Below are 21515 nucleotides of genomic sequence, written 5' to 3' on the forward strand. Positions count from 1 at the left end.
TCAACAGTACTAAGCATAACTTCTTATCCCCTGCTGTTTTGTCAAAATTGGAGACAAATCCGGAAAGAAACAATCTCTCCTCACTGAGAGGTACTATAATTACACTACAAGAGAACCAAGAACATAAACTGTAATTTAGACACTCATGCAAAACCTTAAGATCGATCCTGGAATTACACTGAGAGATTGCCATTCACTCAATTTTCACTAAAGAAAGAAAAGAAGATCTCAGAAGGACACACAAGAACAACTATTAGCAAGATATTTCAATACATAATAGAATAAAGGCTCTCTTCTATCTCATAATTCGAGGACAATTCAACAGGAGTCAAAATCCATGTGAATTTAAACATATCATCCCCTAAAAAAAATCTTGTGCGCAAATGGCTTATTTTCCTCTTTTAGATGAGGTTGACAAAGGTTTGATGTATCACACTGACAAGAACTGATGCTGATGGCACTATAGCAACAATAATAATTCACAGTCAAGTAGGCTGCAGCTACAATGCAGGTGAGACCAGAGTCCATCTGAGCAATTTAAGATTTCAAAAACATCCACTGAAGGAATGATACAAGAACTTAAAAGAATCATCATTTATATTTTATGAAATTTTAAAAGATTATACCAAGCACACATGATGAAAATCAGCCTGGGTTAAGACACTCAATAAGCTTTTACATTGTAATCAAGTAGCTCAAAAAAAAAAAAAAATTACCCTGTTTCAATGTAAGAGTTTTAGCAGGAGTGAAAAAGGAGCTAATAAATACACAAAATCAAGTCAACCATACCTTTAGCTACAGCCTCTTTATACTTTTCTTTGGCAGAATTTACTTCTTTTATTAGTTGCCTGTAGCTTGATTTAAGTTTCTCTAGTTCTGTCTTTGTGACCTTGAAGGAAAGAGAAATTTAAAAAGCATTAAAAATACTTACTCTCAACACATTAAAAAACCCATAGCATTAGTAAAACAGAATTAACAGAATTTATTATCCAAAATAAGGATGCTACACTTTCCAGTGGCTTGAGAAAATCTTAATAGGATATTACATGGTGCAATTACATGGTGCAAATTACATGGTGCAAATTACATGGTGCAAAATCAATAAATGCATGGAAATAAATAAGAGGCTTAAGACACAAATCCTCATTCACATCAATGTAATTAAAAATATATTTAGAAAATCCAACTAATCATTGACAACATTCCATTTCAATTAGAAGGCAAAAAAAAAAAGATGCTTAACAAATCATACTGGCTTAAAACGTCCTATGCATAGGAAGGAATTTCTTTAGCACCTAAAAAGAAGCAGAATTTTTAGACATTACACTTCATACAAATAACTAAGGAACAGCAACTTGGCATGAAATAATCTATCGATTGTACAACTTAAACCCTTAGAAATGGAAACCAAACTAACAACCAAAGGAACCCAAACAAAAACCCAAATACTGAAGCAACTAATCAAATAAAAAAACCCTACCATGAAACAGAGCACTGAACATAACGTTTTTGGTCACAAAATTAAGATAGTTTTCTCTTCCACCCCCAGCATTCATTCATTGTATGACAAAACTAGTGCATTGTTCAGAAATAATCCCAAATCATGAACTTGGCAAACAGAAGTCAGTAATAAACCAGCCATCACAAGACCAAAAAAAGCTAACATATATTGTAAATAAAAACAAAAATTCTGACCAAAATAAAAAAAATTAAAAATATATTAAACTAACAAAAACAAAAACAAACAAACAAACAAAAAAAAAAAAAAACCCAGAAAAATAGCCTTCAACTGGAAAATCATTAACCACTGGAAGAGAAATTATTAACTAATTTTAGTGGAGGTGCTTCTCTTAGTGAATGTGCAGAAAAAGTAGTTCATTCTACTGAAAAATTGTTCCTCTTGCAGCTGGCAGGAAGAAGGCTAAAGTTCATAATTTCCCCTTTTTTTAATAAGGCAAGGCCCAGATAACACTACTTTCACCTCTTAGAACATCTGAAAACTTAATGAAATTCCTTAAAGATCCAACAAAGTGCTGTCTACAGTTTCTATTTTTGGGCTAAGTGTGCAAAATTTAATTTGAAGGTAGAACCTTTTCTCCACATCAATCACATATACTCATCTTGTATTTCTACACTCTATAAATTATACACAACTGCTGTTATATACCAATAGAGGCAATACAGGAGAAATAACTTTATGACAAATTTGTATTATAGAGACATCATGACAAATGAAGAAAAAGATGCAATTAGAAGTAATGATCACAGTTAAGACCTAAATAACACAAACAGCTTCTCTAACAGAAAACTGAGAAATAAAACAGAGCGCTAGCATTATGAAACCTTTATAGTAATTGTATTATGATTCTTAGAGTGTGTTTTTCCAACAGATAAAATCAACACCAAGAGCATGTCTGTTTCCAAAGAGCACTAGTTCTTTAGTTCTTAAGAAACTAAGATGGTCAAACATTAAATTCAGTTTTTATTTCAAAAGGTCTTACCCACCTAATAAGCCCACTACTCTATTTCTTCCCCTCAAATTTCATGAAGAAAGAAAATTATTATTAATGGAAATTGCAATAAATCTACAAGACACAGTCCTATTATATTTGTGCAAAAGCTGTGTAATTTCACTGTTCTTAAGAATCTTCCCCGTAAGATTCCTCATTGTAGAGGTGTCTAGAAAAAGAAACGATGACATACATATATTTCACCTAAACACATTTTTATGCCACCTTATCCTAAAAACAGGAGCTGCACAGATGTTGATGTTCACAAACTTTGCATACTGTCCTGGGATACAATCGACATTTTACCTCAATATGCATTATGTTTTTTTTTGAAAAGTCTTATTTTAAAAGACATATTTATTAGATGTTTTATTAGAGTTTGGCCTATTAACAGAAAACAAAACATTGCATAGTCTCTTTTCTAAGTATATCTCAGCTTCCAGCAGTCTTATTCCATTCAGTTTATCTTTCTTATCCTTTTCTCTTTCTGCAATTTTTATAACTTCTATTATTTCTAACACATGCTACCAGTTTTTTCCTCTTCTCCCATCCTGACTTTTTGAGATGCACCAATGCATAAGTAGCAGCAAGTGATTATTTGGCTTGAAATGTTATCAGATAATGACAGCCAACTGACCATGCATCAAAAAAGACATCCTCATAGTCCCTGCTTGGGGAAGATGCCAAGATTCTAGCTTATTAGGGAAGCTATCTTATTAGAACCAATGTATTTAACTTAAAATAAGTCTTAGTTCAAATACAGAGCAGCTGCAAGTTCTTCTCGTAACTGGCCCAAGAATCTTTTACTCATCAATCTGTGACAGTGTTACTGCTTTGCTCAGATGTTACATTTTAATTACACTACTTCAAATCCCAAATTCTCTGCTGGAAGAAAGACGAAACAGTGCTTGTCCTTCTCTCAGTAGACCTCACAGACTATCACCTGATTTTTGACATCTGTAGCTAGATTTTCCCCAGAGCATCTGAATGAAACTGTGATTTCTGTCAGCTTTACTGACAAGATACAGCACTTTGAACACAAGCAGGACAATAGATATGTAATGGAAAACACTCTGAAGAGTTTCACCTGCAGTCTCAATGTTTGGTTTACACCTGTTTTATATTTTAGAATAGGGACTAGAACCCTATTTTCGTTTGTCCCCACCCAAAAGAGTCTGGACTGCCAAGAGCACTCATTAACAAAAGTTTACAGTTCCCCGGTCACATGAATGTCCAGAGTGGAATTAGAACAGGAAGAAGAGGTGGAATAGAGAAGTGTCACACAAGAATCATCCTCTACTAGAAGAGCATTTCCAGTGCTATCTGTCCACAGAAATTCATATGGAAGAAACTTTTCCATCTTTGCTTTGTCAGCTGCAGGAAAGAAAAATTGTGTAGAAAATTACTGAAATTTAAACTAAGCATTCTACGTATCACCCACTACACTTTTACCACAGCATGAACAAAAACAAACAAAATCTACTTTTAATTAAATATTTTTAAACATAGATAATTATAATCAATTTATCAAGCACTGATGAATACAATACCTTGTACATCTCTGCTTCAATTTGTTGATGAACACCTACAAAACTCTTCTTAACTTGTTGCTTATCTTTGATCATCATTGTAAGCCTATGCAAGGGCCCAGAGTTAAGATCCTCTGCATGTGTCTTCATTATTTTGCTCAGCTGTTCTGTTTGTTGTACCACAAGCAACCAAGACTATAAAAAAAGTCAGAACAGAAAAGCACTTATTTATTTTAGCTCACAAATAACCAAACAATTAATAAAAACTGTGGGAAAAGATGCATCATTGTTTAAAAAAATTCAGTAAAAGCACTATTTTTAAGGCTTACCCAAATGTATTTGAGATCCTCCACCAACACCAGAATGCCTCAATCCTACTCATAAAGTCATAAAAATGCATCAGAGACAAAAATACAGCATTGAATGTTCACCCTTCAGCACTGTCCTAGTATTTCTAAACAGCAAAGAAAGCACTGCAGCCTTATTTTTTTTCAAATATACCCCCAATGCCCCAAGAACCATGTTCTTACATCCTTTGTCCTCCAGTTTCCCCCCATAGTCGCTCTGTCCAAGCTGACTTAGAGCTTTGTCTGAATAGCTGACAGCAATATGCATTTGAGGGGTGGTGGTCTAAGGGGACACCATTACATCAGCTGCTTCCCACAGCAGCATCACGCAGGACACCAATACAAAGACATAAACAAACATAACAATCATCTGTTGGTGTAACTCAGCATCCTTCTGTTCCCCGTCTTTAACAGCTTCCTTGGACATTCTGTCAGTTTTCAGGACAGCTTAATGTGCTGTGTGTGGCTTTGAATACAGATATACACCCACAGATATCACAGACACAAATTAAACTTCAAATAAAAGCCTTCATTAACCTCAAGATTGCTGTCACATGTTGGACTCCTTAAAGATAACTCCCTGACAATGAATGCACACAATGAATGCTGTGCTATAGCTAAGATTTGAGAGCAGCTACATGCCACAGAATTACAAGGTTTTTAAAGGCAGCTAGCATGTGAGTTTTATTAGCATTTATCTTACTCCTACTAAAACGCAAATCAGCCCTAGTTTCTAAAAACTTTAGAAAATTAATTTGTTTTTAGCTTTGCGGTTTCTTTTTATCCTGAATGCAAACACATACACCTAATATTTCCATCTCTACATGAGAATGTCGCAACAAAAACTGGATTCTAGAAAAAACAAAACTAAAGACAATTGACTCCCCTTTATATTGGACTATCTTTAACATTTCCTCCAGGTTGTAAATATCCCACGGAGCTATGCAGACTACTTAAAGTGTGGTGTTATAAAACACCAAGGCCTAAAGCTTTCCAGCTATGGCTGGAGACCATTTCAGAAGCCATACTGCAAAGCTGCATAGGATAAAACAGCATTGAACACCTGTGTGAGAGAGTGGGCCTTTGTGGTTACAGAAGAGTTCACAGAAGTGCTCTCAGAGGTGAAAATATAGTCAGAGTCATCTGTTTTCCATAAGGCTGATTTATTACTAATGAGACAACTACTGTTTTAATCCTGAAAAATCACACCAAAAACATTTTTCAACAGTATAGGTATTCTAAGGAAATGCTTAGTTTACAATTCACCAAATGACCTTAAATAAGCCAGAAACATACCAATTACTTCCCTTTCCAGTAAAAAAAAAAAATCATTTGCATATTTCCCTGCTCTTCACATCACTCTTTTCACCAGGAAAAGACAAAAGCAATGTTTCTATAGGGAAATAGCAGCAAAGCAGGATTTCTGTGCTTTGTGTGATTATATTTTATTACCCTAAATAAGGAGAAGGTAAAGTGAAAACACTACAATAACAGAGATTTATACTGGACAAAAAAGTTGGGTGAGAACAGCAGAGAAGGTAAAGCATTTCCTTCCACAAAAAAATGACCACAATCCAACAAAGGCAATAAAATACATTCTTGTTAGATTTAACACTATTTTTCAGACATATACACACACAAAAGAGCAGTCTATAAGCTCTTAAAAACACCTCTTTTCTAGTGTTAGCAGTTGCTGCTACTATGCCTTTCAGCAAGTTTGTTGTCTCCACGTGCAAAAAAAAAAAAAAGACAAATTTTCCCAAACACCATTTCTCTCTAAGTGCTCGCTCTTACTGTACACTTAGAGATCAAAACAAAACAGAGGAAACAACCACAACAACAAAACCAAACAAACAAAGCCCATGAAAAATTAAACAGCTTGCTATTGGGTTTTAATGCCACAAAATGCCAAGTAACACAATACCAAATACTGGCATTTTACATCTCAGAAGATGGAAGAAACTAGACTCATGTCCCATAATATTTCCATCATTCTTTGGTTCTGTAAAATGTCAAGAGGAGAGAAAAAAAAATCACTAAATAGATAAAATTAGAATGAGATTGGTAAATAAATCAATCATTCAGACTTTTCAACTGCCAAAACCAGTAAGATAATGTGTCACTACACAGATTCAAAACCCAAGGTGTCAGTGAAATTTTAAAACAAGCCCATACAAAAGATCTGCCTGTCCATACGAGTATTTTTGCTGCTATACAAAAACATATATCACAGATGTAACTTAGCAAAATATTACACCTCCTTAGGAGAAAAAAAAAAAAAAAAAAAAGGGGGGGAACGAAAATGATGCTGAAGGACAACTTGAGTGCCTCTGCTCAAAACAAGGTTTCAAAATGTGACATGCACATCTCTTTTCAAGCCAAAAAGAACGTGGCTTAAGTCAGATTTCCAGATTTTTAAAATTTATCTGCTCACAAGAAGTGCCCATGTTATTAATATGAGCTGTCCTAGACTGAGATACCTATGAGAAGGTTAATGGTTGCTTATACATTATAATGCTAAATACTCTGTACCAATGAAAAAAAGGGCAGTATTTCAATTTACAAGGCAAGAATGATTGTGGAGGAGGGAAGCAACAACAGAACATGTTATATATAAACAGTGCATAGCTCTGAAGCAGCCCAGCTATAGCAGCAGAGCTTTCAAGTCACACACAGCCAGTTTAACCCTGTACACACCCATCCATCCAAGGTGCAACCCTGTTCCTAATGCTACGCCACAGCCACAGTCCAAGCAGCCACCCCATAAGCCCACAACATAAAAACTGCTTTGTCTAGAATTTAACCTGACCCAGAAAGGGTGTTTTCCTGCAGAGAGAAAATGAGGATGCATGCCAGACTGAAGGCACTGTGTAACCACTGCTACAGAACAAGGGCCAAGAACTGAATAACCCATCAAAACAGAATAGTCTTATGTTAGTATAAAATCCACGTCCAGAGCAAAACTTTCAAACAGGTGATAAAGGAAGTTTGCTACATTGTAACTTGGACTTACTCTAAATTACAAGTCCATTACTTGGACTTGCTCTAAATCTGAAAACCAGTAATTTGAAGAACAGACAGCCTTACCTTTTTAAAAAGTCAACACAGTTATTTTAAACAGAATATAAAATAACCTCACAATTACGAGAAACATCCTGAATTAATGTTTTGTTTTTACAACACATGCTGCAGTGTGAGTAACAGCTGGAATGCTAGGCTTTGCCTTGGTTTCCTGGCATTTTTCTATTTCTGTCACCAATTCTATATAACCTAAACAATAGTTCCTATCTTAAAAGAAAAGGTTACCATAGCTTACTAGATTTTTCAAAGCACTAAAAGTAGCAGGCTCAACTAATTTATGTAAAATACTGAATTTCAAAAATCAGTTACTTTTTTCAAAGCAAGACTAGAGTTCAACTTTCGTGTATTTCACTGAGAAACTAAAATAATACATTTTTAATACTTAGACAACATTAATGTTCAAGAACTGAATGAACAGGAATCAAACTCAAACCAAAAACACAAAAATAAACCCAGAACCCAAGGATATTCCAAATTCAGACTTACCTTGGACACATTGCTGATATAATCCAATTGACAAGCGCTCTCTTTATCTACTTGGTTACAAAGATTCTGTAAAGTGGATGCATATTCTTTATCACTTTTTACTCTCATTACCATAAATTTCTTCACTGTTTCCAGCAGTCGTAGTTCCCAGTCTTGCAGTTTTAATAAAGCATCATGAGAATACTTCAGGTCACCTCCAAACCCCATTTTTAAGGCACTATATACCAGACAGGGGAAAATACAGGCTCTTCACCACATCTGAAAGGAGAACATGACAGAAGAGATAATTATCAAAAGAAAAACAACTGGTGAGACAAAGAGCAACTATTGATGCCTAAACCCTTAAATAACCTAATCATAATATTAATCACATACATTTATCTCCTCAGTACAAACTGAAAGGAGGCTCGGAGCACTGTTTTTAACAACAAAATCTGACTAGAGATTTCAGCCTTAGAACTGCTCTTCAGTTTCCATTTCTGCAAAAATGTCCCCCCCTAACTTAAAGTACAGTATGAAAGAAAACAGCATCTAAGACAAACACTTAAGACCAAATAAGTACAGCTGACAGTATCTCTGGACAAGCTGCCAACTGTACTTTTCTACTCCTGTTGACCTGAAACATTTCGCATGTTTACTGCCCTAAGAGCACAGAAAAATCCAAATAGAACACCAGCTCTCAGGCATTGCATCTGTGGGAAATTGGAAACTCTTTAGAATCTAGTTTGCTCCTAAACCCTGTCTTAAAAAGCCATTAAATCTGTAGATTTGACTTCCAAAAAAAACAGAAAATACTGCAAAGCAGGTTTCCCATTCAACCATACACTGGTCCCAAGTCAGAGTTTTTTTAGTTTACACCATTTTACCCTAGGATAGTCCAGTCTTATTGTACCAAATTGACATAAAATAAAATTGATAAACAGATTAAATATTCTGTATTATGAAATCCTGCAGCAGAATCAAAGGTCAAAGACACATTGCTAGACTTAGGTCTGAAATACCTGCATCTGATGCTGATAAACACACAGCTACATCATGGAAGAGCTGAAACCACCCAAAGAAGTAATTCCTACACACTCTTGCACAGGTTTTGTGATGTGGGTTGAACTCATTTTCTGTGTACACACCAACTACCTGGTCCTATACTAATCAGGTTCAATTAAGTAAGATAAACTTATATAAACGACAATCCTTATCTCTGGATTGCAGTGCAGCCACAGCGTATACTGCCTATTCACTAATTCCTGCACTACAGCAAATCTTGGTTCTTTTTAACAGAAATCCCAACTTCTTCACAGGCTTTACACATTGCCACTCAAATTAGCAGTGTTCTAAAAACATTAACAAATTTATCTTCCTAGCAGTCTATTGAGAGAAGTAGGATTAATATTCTTATTTTACATTAAGAGCTGAGACACATAAACTAATGTCAACACTGTGGCAGCTCATATCGATATGTACAAGGCTTAAAGACAGACTTTTCAGAGTGCCTAGCATTTTTAGCAGATTAGGTATTCAGAAAAAATAAATATGTTACAGGCTTCAGTTACTGCACAACAGTTCTGAAGATTTTGCAAATAAGAACCTCAAGCAGCCTCTGAAATTAGATTCATGTACTACACGTTTACTCTTAGAACACAAACCATGCTACATAACAAAACAAAGATCCAATAAAGAAAACTAGAAAGTGCCACATTACTATGTATCTACACAACACACACAAGCCAAGGCTGTATGAGTAACCACCTTTAAGCTTTCGCAAGCTCTTTAATTTGAGGCTTTTTGTGTATTTTAGTCAGAATTATTCCTGATAGCTAGGAATTCAGTCATATACAGCAATAGTAAATATTTTATATTGCTGTATTTATGAACTATGTAATTATTACTAATATTAGTGAAACTACCTCCAGAGTTAAAATTCAAGAACACACTTTCAGAACCACAAACATTTTAGTAATATGAACCAAAGAAAAAAGCCCATTTATTAAAACAGCTAAAGCTGCACTAGTGAATTTTTGATGCCCCTCAGATCTTGATCCAGTTTTACGACTTTTCATTTTTCTCCTACCCCATTTTAGCACATTACTTAACTCTCCTAGCACAACAGCCATGAGAAAAGACAGTATCCTCGTTTTCTTAGATCCAGATTCAGAAGAGATGGGAACTGAATCTCACAGTGAAGTTTGGCCTTGTATTATGAATAAAGGAAGGGCTTGCTTGCTTTTACCCGAGCCTCTGTTTTCTACTGAGAGGCAGTATGGCATGGGAAGGAGGAAATATTCTTAGTATGTCATATTTCAGTCTGCTTCTAGTGACTTACAAAGGAGCCACAGGATTACAAAAATCAATAGAAGAAAAGACCCAGCAATACCTCACTCCAGCCTACTAAGTTGCTCTTCATGAAGCAGTCATCATTTTTTTTCCAATTCCACTATTAGATGCCTGGATATACAGATTTACCAAACACATGAACACACAATCTGATTTTCAAATACTCTTAAAAAACACAAATGCATTTTAAAAGGACAGTGCTCAAAAAGACAATATCTGGCTCCAATACAGGGAGGTATTTTCCCAATTTTTGTTTCTCCCTTGCCAGTGACCACAGATGAGATGAGAGGTGCCCTACGGGGTCAGAGTATTTCAGTCAGAAGGCACCTACAGCAAACACCTGGGCACAGTGATGCATTTAGATCAGCCCTGTGTCTTCAACCATGGCACCAGAAGGTGTTTAAGAACAGCAAACTAGCTGGGGTGCTATTCATGGTGTGATCCTCCTTGTGCTTCCCCATGTTCACAGCTACTGTACTATAGAATATTAATATTCCCATATTTTTGGCATTACCATACATTAAAATACAAAGATTTCCAGAAAGATTTTGCAATCACAGAGACTACTGGCAAAATTGAGAAATCAGAAAAAATAGCAAAAATCTGAACCCAGAAAAGATTTAATGTGAAACTGGTATGAGATAAGGGGAGTTTGAGATACCAACATACTTTCTTCTCTGATGCTCAAAATAGAGTATAAGAGCTATTCTGGAGGGAAAAAAATTCTCAAAAAAGCATGGGAGAGTATTTTATCTTAAGGGAAAATACAGAGATGGGAAATGTTTTCAAACAAGCTAGATGGAGAAGTGATAATAACAAACATGATATGCTAAATTCATACAGAAAGAAAACCTCCAGGAATTGCTTTACTCTTAATGTGAAGAGATTTTGTCTGCATCTGTTAAATACCCATGAGGTTTATCTCTTTTTCGACACATGAACAAAGATTGCAAAATTTGACATGCCAGTGAAGTTTCAAACAGAATTCTAGCGTGTTTTGTAAAAGCAATAAAACACCACTACCACCAAATAAGACAAATTAGTTTCAGCTATTTTTTTGTTTATTTTGAAATACAAGATTGGTATAGACACATAAGCACAGATATAGATAGCTAAAAAAACCTACTGTACATTAGTCAAAAATATTTGTTAAGCTTATGAGTAAAATATGCCTCACAGTCAATTCCAAGAAAGTAGGACTTACTTTCTTTATAGCATTATGCTCAAAATTTAACTAATCTTCACAGGAAGTACACATTGAATGTACATTTAATAAAATAGTGTGAATGAGCAACCAGATCTCAAACTGTTCTAAATTTAAGCAGAGTTGCCAAAGACAATTTAAAATTCCTCTCCACCACCAAAACAGCGATTGCAGTCAGATTCAAAACAAATCAACGTTAAATTTTGTCAGCCTAACAGTGAGAAACTTCAATGCTAGTCACATAATCCTTCAATATTGTAACACTCCCCTCAGGAAACAAAGCCAGTATTCCAGTTAGTCATCCTCATGGATTCCAGCAGCAACTCTGAAGAAAGTAGTCTCCATAACCAATGTACATTTAATTTAAAGATTGCAATCTGTCTGACACATGAAAGTGGCCATGCTGTGTCAGACCAAAGGTCCTGTGTCTGACACTGACTGAAATGAAATGAGCAAGGAGAACAGAGAATGTACAATGCAACACTTGCACAAAATGCTCTCCTACACTTGTAACAATTGGTGCCTTCTACTGCATATCACCATCAATTATATCTAAGGTTGTGAATGATAATCTTAAAATAATGATGGATGTACATGTATCAGCTGGAACTTGTGGTTTCACAGAACCAGTGAACCAAGTTTAGCTGCCTACCAAGGTAGGCAACTAAAAAACTACAAACCCAGAAAGCACACCTGGCCCCCAGTTAAATTTGGGATAGGAAAGCACATCACAGATCTGGATTCTTTCAATCTTCATATACTATGCATTTAGACTGCTCCTAAATCTGTGTGTGCTCCAAATCATAGAGAATACAGAATGTATTTTATTTTGCAAACATTTTCCACAAACATTAAAAATATGTCAAAATCAGTAAAGAAAGAGGATGTGGATTCAGGAGACAAACCCTCAAAATCAAGACTTCTGTGCTGAACTAAAAGAATTTTTACAATAGATTATCAATATCTTAGACAGTCCTTCTCAATGTGAGGCTATCAGTAGTTAAATTCCATTAAAATAATGAAATAAATCATTCTTAGCGCTCCATCCACACCTTGAACAAAAATTAGACAGTCAAAAAATCCACATTTATGCTAGTGTAGGATCTATTCCTGGAATGCACAAGACCACGAAACACAAAACACATGCACTACCTGCCATTTGTTTACACTAATCACATATTCATAAGACCATCTTTGTATGCACAGATATGATGTAGACAACATGAACTAGTAAAACTAATCCTCCTGCAGAGCTTTTGCTAACAATAATCATCTGAAGCAGTAACACAAGTTACCCTGATTATTTCAAAGCAGATTTGAAATACAGATCCACTCAAAGCAAAGCAGGCAGCTAATTTTCAGGAAGGCTTTTCTGCAAAGCATAATTTAGCTCACATACCTTAAAAGTTTACCTTCAGAAATGTCCTTTAGTACAGTTTTCCTATGTCAGCAGCTACTTCACCTACTGAAATACACTTTTTTTTCTTTTCTGGGGGCTCTGTGAAAGAAAAACATATAAAACTTCTTTTTACTATTCCCGGCATTTTCAAATACATTACAAAACTCAAACTTAGGTAAGTTGCCCTGTGCATTTTCAGATTATTACCAGAAGCCAGTGCTTTTATTTAAAAAAAAGAGACAGTTCAACTAAAAGAAAAGAGCAGATTTCTCAAATGACTGCTACTACTAGTATGCTACCACTTCATACACATAATTTTGAGTGAAGAAATAATTTTGCTTCTACATATCTAAGAGAAGATTTTTTTTTTAAGTTCTTGGAATTTTTTATGAGAAGTGCATTGTAGCTGAAAAATTGCACTTGGTAAAACGAAAACAGAAACCCATTAACAAGGAAAATGAAAGCATGGAAGGCCAAAGTTTGTTATATGAAACAAGTTCGTAGTGGTATTTTCATAAAAGTGGAAGAAAACAAGTGGTATCAAGAGAAAGGAACCACTCAAGACACATAAATTTCTACCTGGCTCTAACTACTCTGACACCTAGAAAAGTAAGAGATCAGGAAGTTAGGATGACTAGCAGGACCAAAATTTCAAGTTTTAACTCTGGACTGCAATTTAGGTGAAGCAAACTGATACAGAAGGGTTTTGAGGGTTTATGTTAAGAAAAAAAAATCACTGAATTTTAAAAATGGTAAGAAACAAGCTTGCACTCAGCTTGGAAGTGCAAGGTATACTGTATAATCTCTACATGTGGACCCACGATAAGCATTGACTCCCAATCTCACGGTAGAATGTCAGCTTCAGATGAGACATTCCATAACAGTTTAGCAATGCCCTCATAGGAAAAAGCACATAAAGCAAAACTGAAAGAAAGACACTATGTAGGGGTGAAGAAAGCAAAACTATTTTCCAAATCTCTGTTATTTAAAACAAAGCACTGATCACAGACACATTTACAAAATCTTACAAAGGGACTCTCTTAGTTCATATTCAAGCAGGCATTATTTAGTATTCCTTTCTGGTTACTTAGTGACATTCGAGAAACAAAGAACTGCCTAATATAAATACAAAACTTCTATTCTCCATGACCAAAAATAGACAAGACTAAGTGATGCTAGGATTCAGGCACTGCAAAGGAACAGTAGCTATGCAAGCAGATATGAAAGGGGAAAAAAACCACAGGAGGTTACAAGCATTATAAAATTCATCACATTTCTAAAAAACAGACATAAAATCATTTGTTCCGAAGTTGCAAAGCCCAAAGGAAATTCTCCACTAGCAAAAAGTACAAGCAGAAGCAAAACATCAGTGTAAATTTGGCTCCAGTCTTTCTAACACAAATACAAACTGGGTGGAAAGACCAGACTGTCACTGGACAGGAACACAAGTCCTAATCCCCATTCAAATGGGACTCATGAAGGTGGAACAAACATCACCACCAGCACCTGGGCACATTCGGGTTCCAAGCAGATGTTAAGAATCGCATGTGGTAAAATGAAGCCCTTAAAAACTTCCATTTATCAAATGAAACAACAGACTGGAGCCACTTCAACACAAAAACATTCTATCTTCTGCTCCCTGAACACAAACAATGAACATACTCTTTTTTTTTTCTTTTTAAAGAACCACATATTTTAGAGAGCAGAATTTTGTTTGTTAGTGTGAAAATTAAATGCAAGCCCAACTTTTCTTTAGAATTTCAGTTATTATTGACTTTTACCTATGTGCATCTTTGTCATCTACACACAGGTCATTAGCAGAACTTAAACCTAGCAATGCAAGTCCAATATGGGTCTAACTGATAGGCAAACACCAGCTAGTACACGGAAGCATAATAAACGCTTTCCAGTGAATTGCACAGCCATCTGTCAGAGGGCAATAAAATCTCACAAAACTCCTACTGCTATTTCTGAGCTCAAACATATCAGAATCTGATAGTTACAAACATCTTGCTACCTCAATGCAATAATCCACTAGCTAACGAAGATATAAAAGACAAATTTATAAATTAAAGACAGAACAAAAAAACTAGATGACCTGTTGTTTTCTGAAATTACTACCCAGACAGTTAAGGCCAATCCCCAAATCAGATACTCTTTAAATTTATAACATATAATGCATTTTCTAAAAATTAGGCATCCAAGAAGCAATTAAAAACATCAAATTAACAGTAAGCATTCACCAGAGTCAGATGCTATTGAGCCAAAGCATTGAAGCATCAGCTATCAAATTTCCAAATTATTGATTCCACAAAAACTTAGGCTTAAGGTGAGCCAAGCAAAGAAGAATCAAGAGTGGAAAATAAATCAAACTTCTTTCAGATGTGACAAGGCAAGCAGAAGAAGCACAACACAGGCTGACTCTGATACTGCACAAGCTACGTGGTTAAAACCATGCCTAAGAATCTAGAATAATTTAAAAGAAAGAAAGAAAAAAAAAAAAAAAAAAAAAAAAAAAAAAATCAGCTTTTGTAGAGCAAAATCATGTTTCACAACTTAAAGAGTTCTGTGAAAGCATCAAGGATCCTGTGGGAAAAGGTGCTGGAAGTAGGACGTGTCTGATGATGTCTGATCGGAAGCTACTAGAGAAATGAAGACCTTGCAGGGTAAGACTTAAAAGACAAAGATTGACAGGGGAGAGAGCTCAAATGCCTCACCATAATCTGTGCCAGCACTTGGGCTACTCTTCAGAATGGTTACCTGCCTATGTCATTACAGAGCATCTGCACTTTATACAAAATTATTGTGATTAATCAAAACCTACAGATCATTACAAAACCCACAAAACCTCAGAAAACGAAGCAGCAAGCACAGAAAACAGCAGATTAACTCACATGCCAATAAATGCAACATAATATACTGGTAGGAGCTATTTAATAACAGTACCAGAAAAAGTTGTAGCATTCAGTGCTTTCAAACAGTCAGGTTAGAAACCATCCAGAACACCAGACTATTTTTTAATGAAGGGAAGGGAAAACATAACATGTTTATATGCTACTGATACATTAGTGGCAATGCTCTATGTTCAAGTTCTTCCAGCTCATGAAAAACATAAAGGACCGAAAAAGACATAGATAATATTGATCATAGCATGGAGCAGCTTACACACAGAGAAAAGAGAATTTTTAGCTCACAAAGCAGTTAAGAATGACAGGTGTAAGATCAAAGTACACCAAAATAAAAAAAAAAAGTTATAGCACAAAGTGATATGGTACATCAGATGCCTGAAGTGTTTTCCAGAAGAACTTGAGAACACCAAATGAAATTTTTAAGAAGTTGCTCTTACATCCTTATTTGCCCAGTAAATAATTAAATGAGATAATTCAATGCCTAAAGACATTTCTGAGACCATGAAACAAAGAAGTACAAAATTATTATAAAAATTAATTTAAAAAACAGACCTGTAGAACAGCATGAGTTCCATCTCAAGATATCTCTAAACTGTAGAAGCAGAACAGGAACTATTACTCTACATTTGTGCCAACAGCCCCTTCTTATCTGAGAGTAGCAAGTACTGAGCTACATGGATTTTACTTGGTCATATACAAATATCCTCAAAAAGTACACTCCCATCTCTGCACCTGTAGGAAGACATTTTTCCTTAGCAGTTCCTGCAGCTGTGATGTTATTAAAAATAAATGCAAATGGCTCCATTGAAGAATAGGATTTACACTTATCAGCAGTCCAAAAAAAAAAAAAAAAAAAGACAAAACAGATAAAAGCCCAAAAACAAGGCTCCCAGCTTCTCTCCCTTGAATCACAAGACACAATTCTAATTTTTTCAATCTTTCATTTTAAACCATTTTCTAAACCACTGCTATCCTCTAAAACCCCTGCAATTGGCCTCCATCTCACACAAGAAGTCAGAAGCTGAAACAGTGGGGTACTGTAGGACCAACCAACTCTGACAAGAACAGAGAGGTTACTTGAAGTTACTTTCAACCTCCTTGTCCAAGTGCTTATCCCCTTCCTAACAACTTGATAATATATACTTATTTGTTCATTATCCAAAAATTCACGTTCTTTTTCCACAGAACTTCATTCTCCCCCACCACACATCCATTCTGTCCAGACAGCCAGTGAGCTTTCATACTCACTGATCCCTGCTTTGTTCCAGATGACATCTCCCATTTGCCAAGACTATTCTAAACAGTAATCTCAGTCTCCTTCAGCTGTTTGCTACTTCCCATGGCCTGGTAACTTTCTCAGCATGTTCTTTATCATCTCAGGCCACCTGTGAAATGGGCAAAGAGTAGAGCTGACATCTGGTAGTGAACCATGCAGTGCTTTTTAGGTGCAGTTACTCAAACAGTTTTGTTTCCACCCTGTAGAAGTTTCAACTTCGCAGTCAAAGCTAAATAACAAGACTGAATCTCACCAGTCAGAAAAACAAGGTGAAGGTAGACACAGGTTAGGAGGAAAAGAGCTAGTCTAGCTGAAAGAAGTCACATTCTGTCACTAATGCTTCAAGACTCTTCTGTTGCCTTGTTAACTCTGAAAAAGTGACAAAATAAGTCATACCTCCTTCTTTTACTTTCAAAGGCAAACACACCTAATTTCTCAATACCTTTCATGTGTTTACAAAAAAAAAACAAAAAAAAAAAAAAAAAAAAAAAAAAAAAAAAAAAAAAAAAAAAAAAAAAAAAAAAAAAAAAACAACACTTTCCCTCCTCTATTTTTCCAAGAATTACACTTTCCCTAAATTCAGCTCCAGGACTCAAGGAAAGGCAAAGAAAAGCACGGCCTCAGTAGAGCTCCTGACCAACATATTTTCACTGAACTCTGAATTCTGTAGTGTTGCAGCATGTATCTCCACACTAGATCCTAAAAGAAAAATGAATTGAGAAAGATAAGGCTGCTAAAAGTGACTATTGCAGGCAGGTACTGTGCACCTCCAGCCCCGTTAGCCAACTCTATCAGCTACAGAAGGACTGTTCCAGAATTATGAAGAAATACATAATGTTCAAATATCCAAAAATTTGCCACAAATTGAAAACAGAATAAAAAATACATCAGTGACTCAAGCTCACCTAAAGTGTGTATTATATAGTGTGCTAAAGAAACTTCTGAGCAAAAAAGAGTAACTTAAGAAAATTAAACTATTGCATTTCCAAGGGGTTTCTTGTCTTAGATGACTAATGAAGGTAGAAACAACTTCTAGAAAAACTCAACATTGAAATTAAAAAGTACTTGTAGTAACCATCTTGACTAAAGAGTTAGTCTAAGCACCCTTAATTTATTTATTTGCTGATCTCTCTTAGATATTTAGATTTCAATTAGATACTAAATTCTTTAGTCTGAAGGTAGGAAGCAGTCTTCCTTATTTGAAAAAATACCCCAAATCTCTGAAAGCAGCATTTCACATCTTGAGATCCATCTATCTCAAGATGAATATATGGCAAGTTGGGATTAACACACACATAAAACCCACACGGAAACTCTCAGTCCCAAGGCTGCCTACGTAAGCATTTCTTCAGGGGAAAAGGATTGAAGAATACTCCTACTGAGGGTCTCTCATCATCACAAAGCTACACCTATAACTCCTTCTGAAGACTTCAAGTCCCAAAATTCATCTGGCTGCTGCCATTTTGTACATTTCAACTTAGAAACCCAGCACACTACTAGAAGCTTCTCCCAGCAGCACTGTCTTAGCTCTCAAGATTTAAGAACAGCCCTAGAAAAAGATAAATCCACAGGATGTGAAATACTTTAAAACGTCTAGAAGCATTTAATTTCTTCCTATGGCCCAATATCAGCCAGAATGCCTCACTTCAGACAAAGCAATTAGATAACAAATCTGCCATTGGTCTGTAATATATGACAATAGTGGTCTCCCCAGAAGAAACATTATCTAGTTCCCAGTACTTAATGCTCTTTGGAAAGAAACTGAAAGAGCAATCAGATGTTTCTTCTTCTTTCCTCCTTCATTAAACTAATTACATCCTTCTGGTTCATTACATCCTCTACTTAGTTAACTCACTGTTCATTCAGTCTTCTCGAGGTCACTTATTTACTTGGCATCATTGTACCACACTTAATGTAGCTTGATTACACAGCATTTTGTACAGAAAATACTGGCCACGAGGACCACAGGTCCATGAGAGAGTTCTCTCTCTTCCCAACTGCCAATATTCCAGGTTGTTGCACTGCAGGAAATATAACATATCATGTGGTTCAGTGAAAGGTGTTGCCCCAAGCCTTTGTTTGCTGTTCCTGAGCTGAATGACTGCTCCTTCCCACGCTCCATATCCTAAAAGATATCGTGGTAACTCTGTGTTAAATGGGATATAGTTACTCTCACCAGAAATGCAGACGACTGAACTATGCATTTGTTTCTTTGTACATGCTTTAAGTGTATAACAAATTTTAATACACACATTCTACAAATAAATACCAAAATACATGATGAAACCTACCTATTCTTTTCTGAGTTCCAGTCAATTTTTGTTTTGGTCTCATTAGCCATCCTAGTTATAAAGAACACCTAAGTTATAAAGAAGGATGGTATTCTCATTTGAAAATGTTAAGTAATGGATGCTATTTATATGCTTTAAGTAATGGATGCTATTACAAACAGGTAAAAGTGCTAGAGGTTTAATCTTCCAGGTGTCTGGACAAGTGGTCCTGAAGTGCACGTGCATGCTTAGACCCTTCACATGAAATTTATTTGCATATATACGATTCAGCCTATCTGAACTTTATTGCAGTAGCTTATTATTTCATATCCAGTCTTTCCTTCTGCCTCCCAAAACTGTTTTTTCCAGAAATTATATCAGGCAGCCAATCTTTCATTTAAAAGGACAATATGCTTGGCATAACATGGCATCATTCAGAAACAAGTTAGAGATGACAATAACGTTTTACTGTAAGAAAGGGTTATTTAGCTTCCTCAGAATTCTTGCCTTACTGTACTCTGAGACAGCTAAAGGGAATTTGACTGCATCTCTAAACCTGAAATCCCAACTTAATCTGAGAAAAATTCTGTAGAGGACAGAAGCCATGCTATGGTAATGATCAAATGTTGACAATCATCTGCTTATCTTTGGAAATGGCAGCTCCCCCCCTCACAAGCAGACTGACCACATCCACACTGCTAATCCCTACATCCCCACTTAAATTCCCCAAGCCTGGATGGGGTGACTTTGGTGATGAAATACTAGAGCACAAGAAATCACCGTATCACAGCCCATTGGACTGATTTTTGCACAGGGTATGCACTGCAAGCTTCCTGGAAACAGGAAGCCTTGGGACACATGGCATACGGGGACTGGATACTTCCTGAAGACTGTTCCGCAAAGGGTTCACATCTGCTGCAATGAATTTCCACATTGGGGCTGAAGCAGAGCCCAGAGAAAACTCCCTCTAGCTATGGGCTGCTCTCCTTTCAGAAAGTACAACCTGGCTCCAGAGAAGCAGAGCTAGAAGGCATGCAGCATGGAAAACTAAGAGACCGTGAAGGAACACAAGAACTGACTCGAACTGAGATTGTGACCTCAGTAAGAATGGCATATAACTACCTACTCATATTAAAAAAAAAAAAAATCATTTAGATAAATCAGATTATCTGGATGCCAATTAAATTTATTAAAATAGTAGCTTCGAATTTATTAAATACATTCACTGATGAGAGATTTTGCACTCCAAAATCACCTAATCCAAAAGGCAGAACTGAGTATTATATAGCTTTCCTCTGTCTTTGCTACAGACTCTTTAGAACGAATTGATTTTTCAGATGCGCACTTCAACTGCCAACATTTTTTCTGTATTTGGCAAATTAGGCATTTCCTTTTATCTGATGAACTTCAGTTTATCGACCATATCATGGAAATTTCAGAAAAGCTGGGAGGAAACACAGCATTCACAGCACTGACATACAACAAATACACCTAAAATAAACAAGGATGTGTTTTTCTGATTCCATGTTTTCTATTTTTTAACCAGTAAAAAGCTGCTGCAAAGTTGTATGATCTTTCTTAACACCGCAATTCTCACATTTTGCTGATGGTTTTAAAAATACCATTTTTACAATGCTTAAGCTATCACATTTTTGAACTTAACCACTTTGCCTGAATGTACCCCTTATCTGTACTTCCTGAAACTTAGAGTACAAATGTTGTGGGTTATTATTTTACACTCATGAACATTTCAAAGCAGAAGCCACAACTAGGAAGTCAGATGCTATCTGAAAGACACACCAAACATAGAAAAGAAGCTTTAGCATAATTCTAAAAAGCTGTACTTGAGTAGACACAATATCAATACAGTACAGCGATCATATTTTATCAAATTTATACAAGCTAACAGCAGATAAAACAAGCTTTAAGCATTCAATACTCAGGATTTATCTTATGATGCTACTCCTACTTGCTTATAGGTTTACCAAAGGTGAATTTTGTGATTTATGAATGTAGTAGCTAACAATCTCCACCTGCTGAGCAATTATTAATAGGTTATTTGTCTGAGTATTAAAGCACCAAATATTCAATAAAATAATTCCTGTCATATTAAAATAGTCATTAAATCCATGTCCTTTCCAGCTCTCTATTAAGAGAGAAAACAACTTATAAC

The 21515-nt window shown here is 35.7% G+C and overlaps 1 protein-coding gene across 5 annotated transcripts in view; it reads right to left on the minus strand.

Annotated features, from left to right (window-relative positions):
- The window catches only part of FER (FER tyrosine kinase), a 155535-nt gene that overhangs the window by 129377 nt on the left and 4643 nt on the right, over positions 1–21515 (minus strand). For 2 of the 5 annotated variants that reach the window (XR_014592506.1, XM_083883763.1), the window contains exons 2-5: positions 12888–12986; positions 7954–8211; positions 4061–4234; positions 790–889 (exon numbers count right to left, since the gene is read on the minus strand). Coding sequence is in view for 3 of the 5 variants with exons in the window: in XM_083883763.1 (XP_083739889.1) it covers positions 790–889; positions 4061–4234; positions 7954–8160 (481 nt within the window). In the remaining 2 variants the exon portion in view is untranslated. Of the gene's footprint in view, positions 1–789; positions 890–1252; positions 1296–4060; positions 4235–7953; positions 8212–12887; positions 12987–19363; positions 19463–21515 lie in introns of those variants that run through there. The other 3 variants (XM_083883764.1, XM_083883765.1, XM_083883766.1) reach the window with 3 other exon arrangements.

Source organism: Zosterops lateralis, assembly GCF_965231275.1.
Source record: "Zosterops lateralis genome assembly, chromosome: Z".
NCBI lineage: Eukaryota > Metazoa > Chordata > Aves > Passeriformes > Zosteropidae > Zosterops > Zosterops lateralis.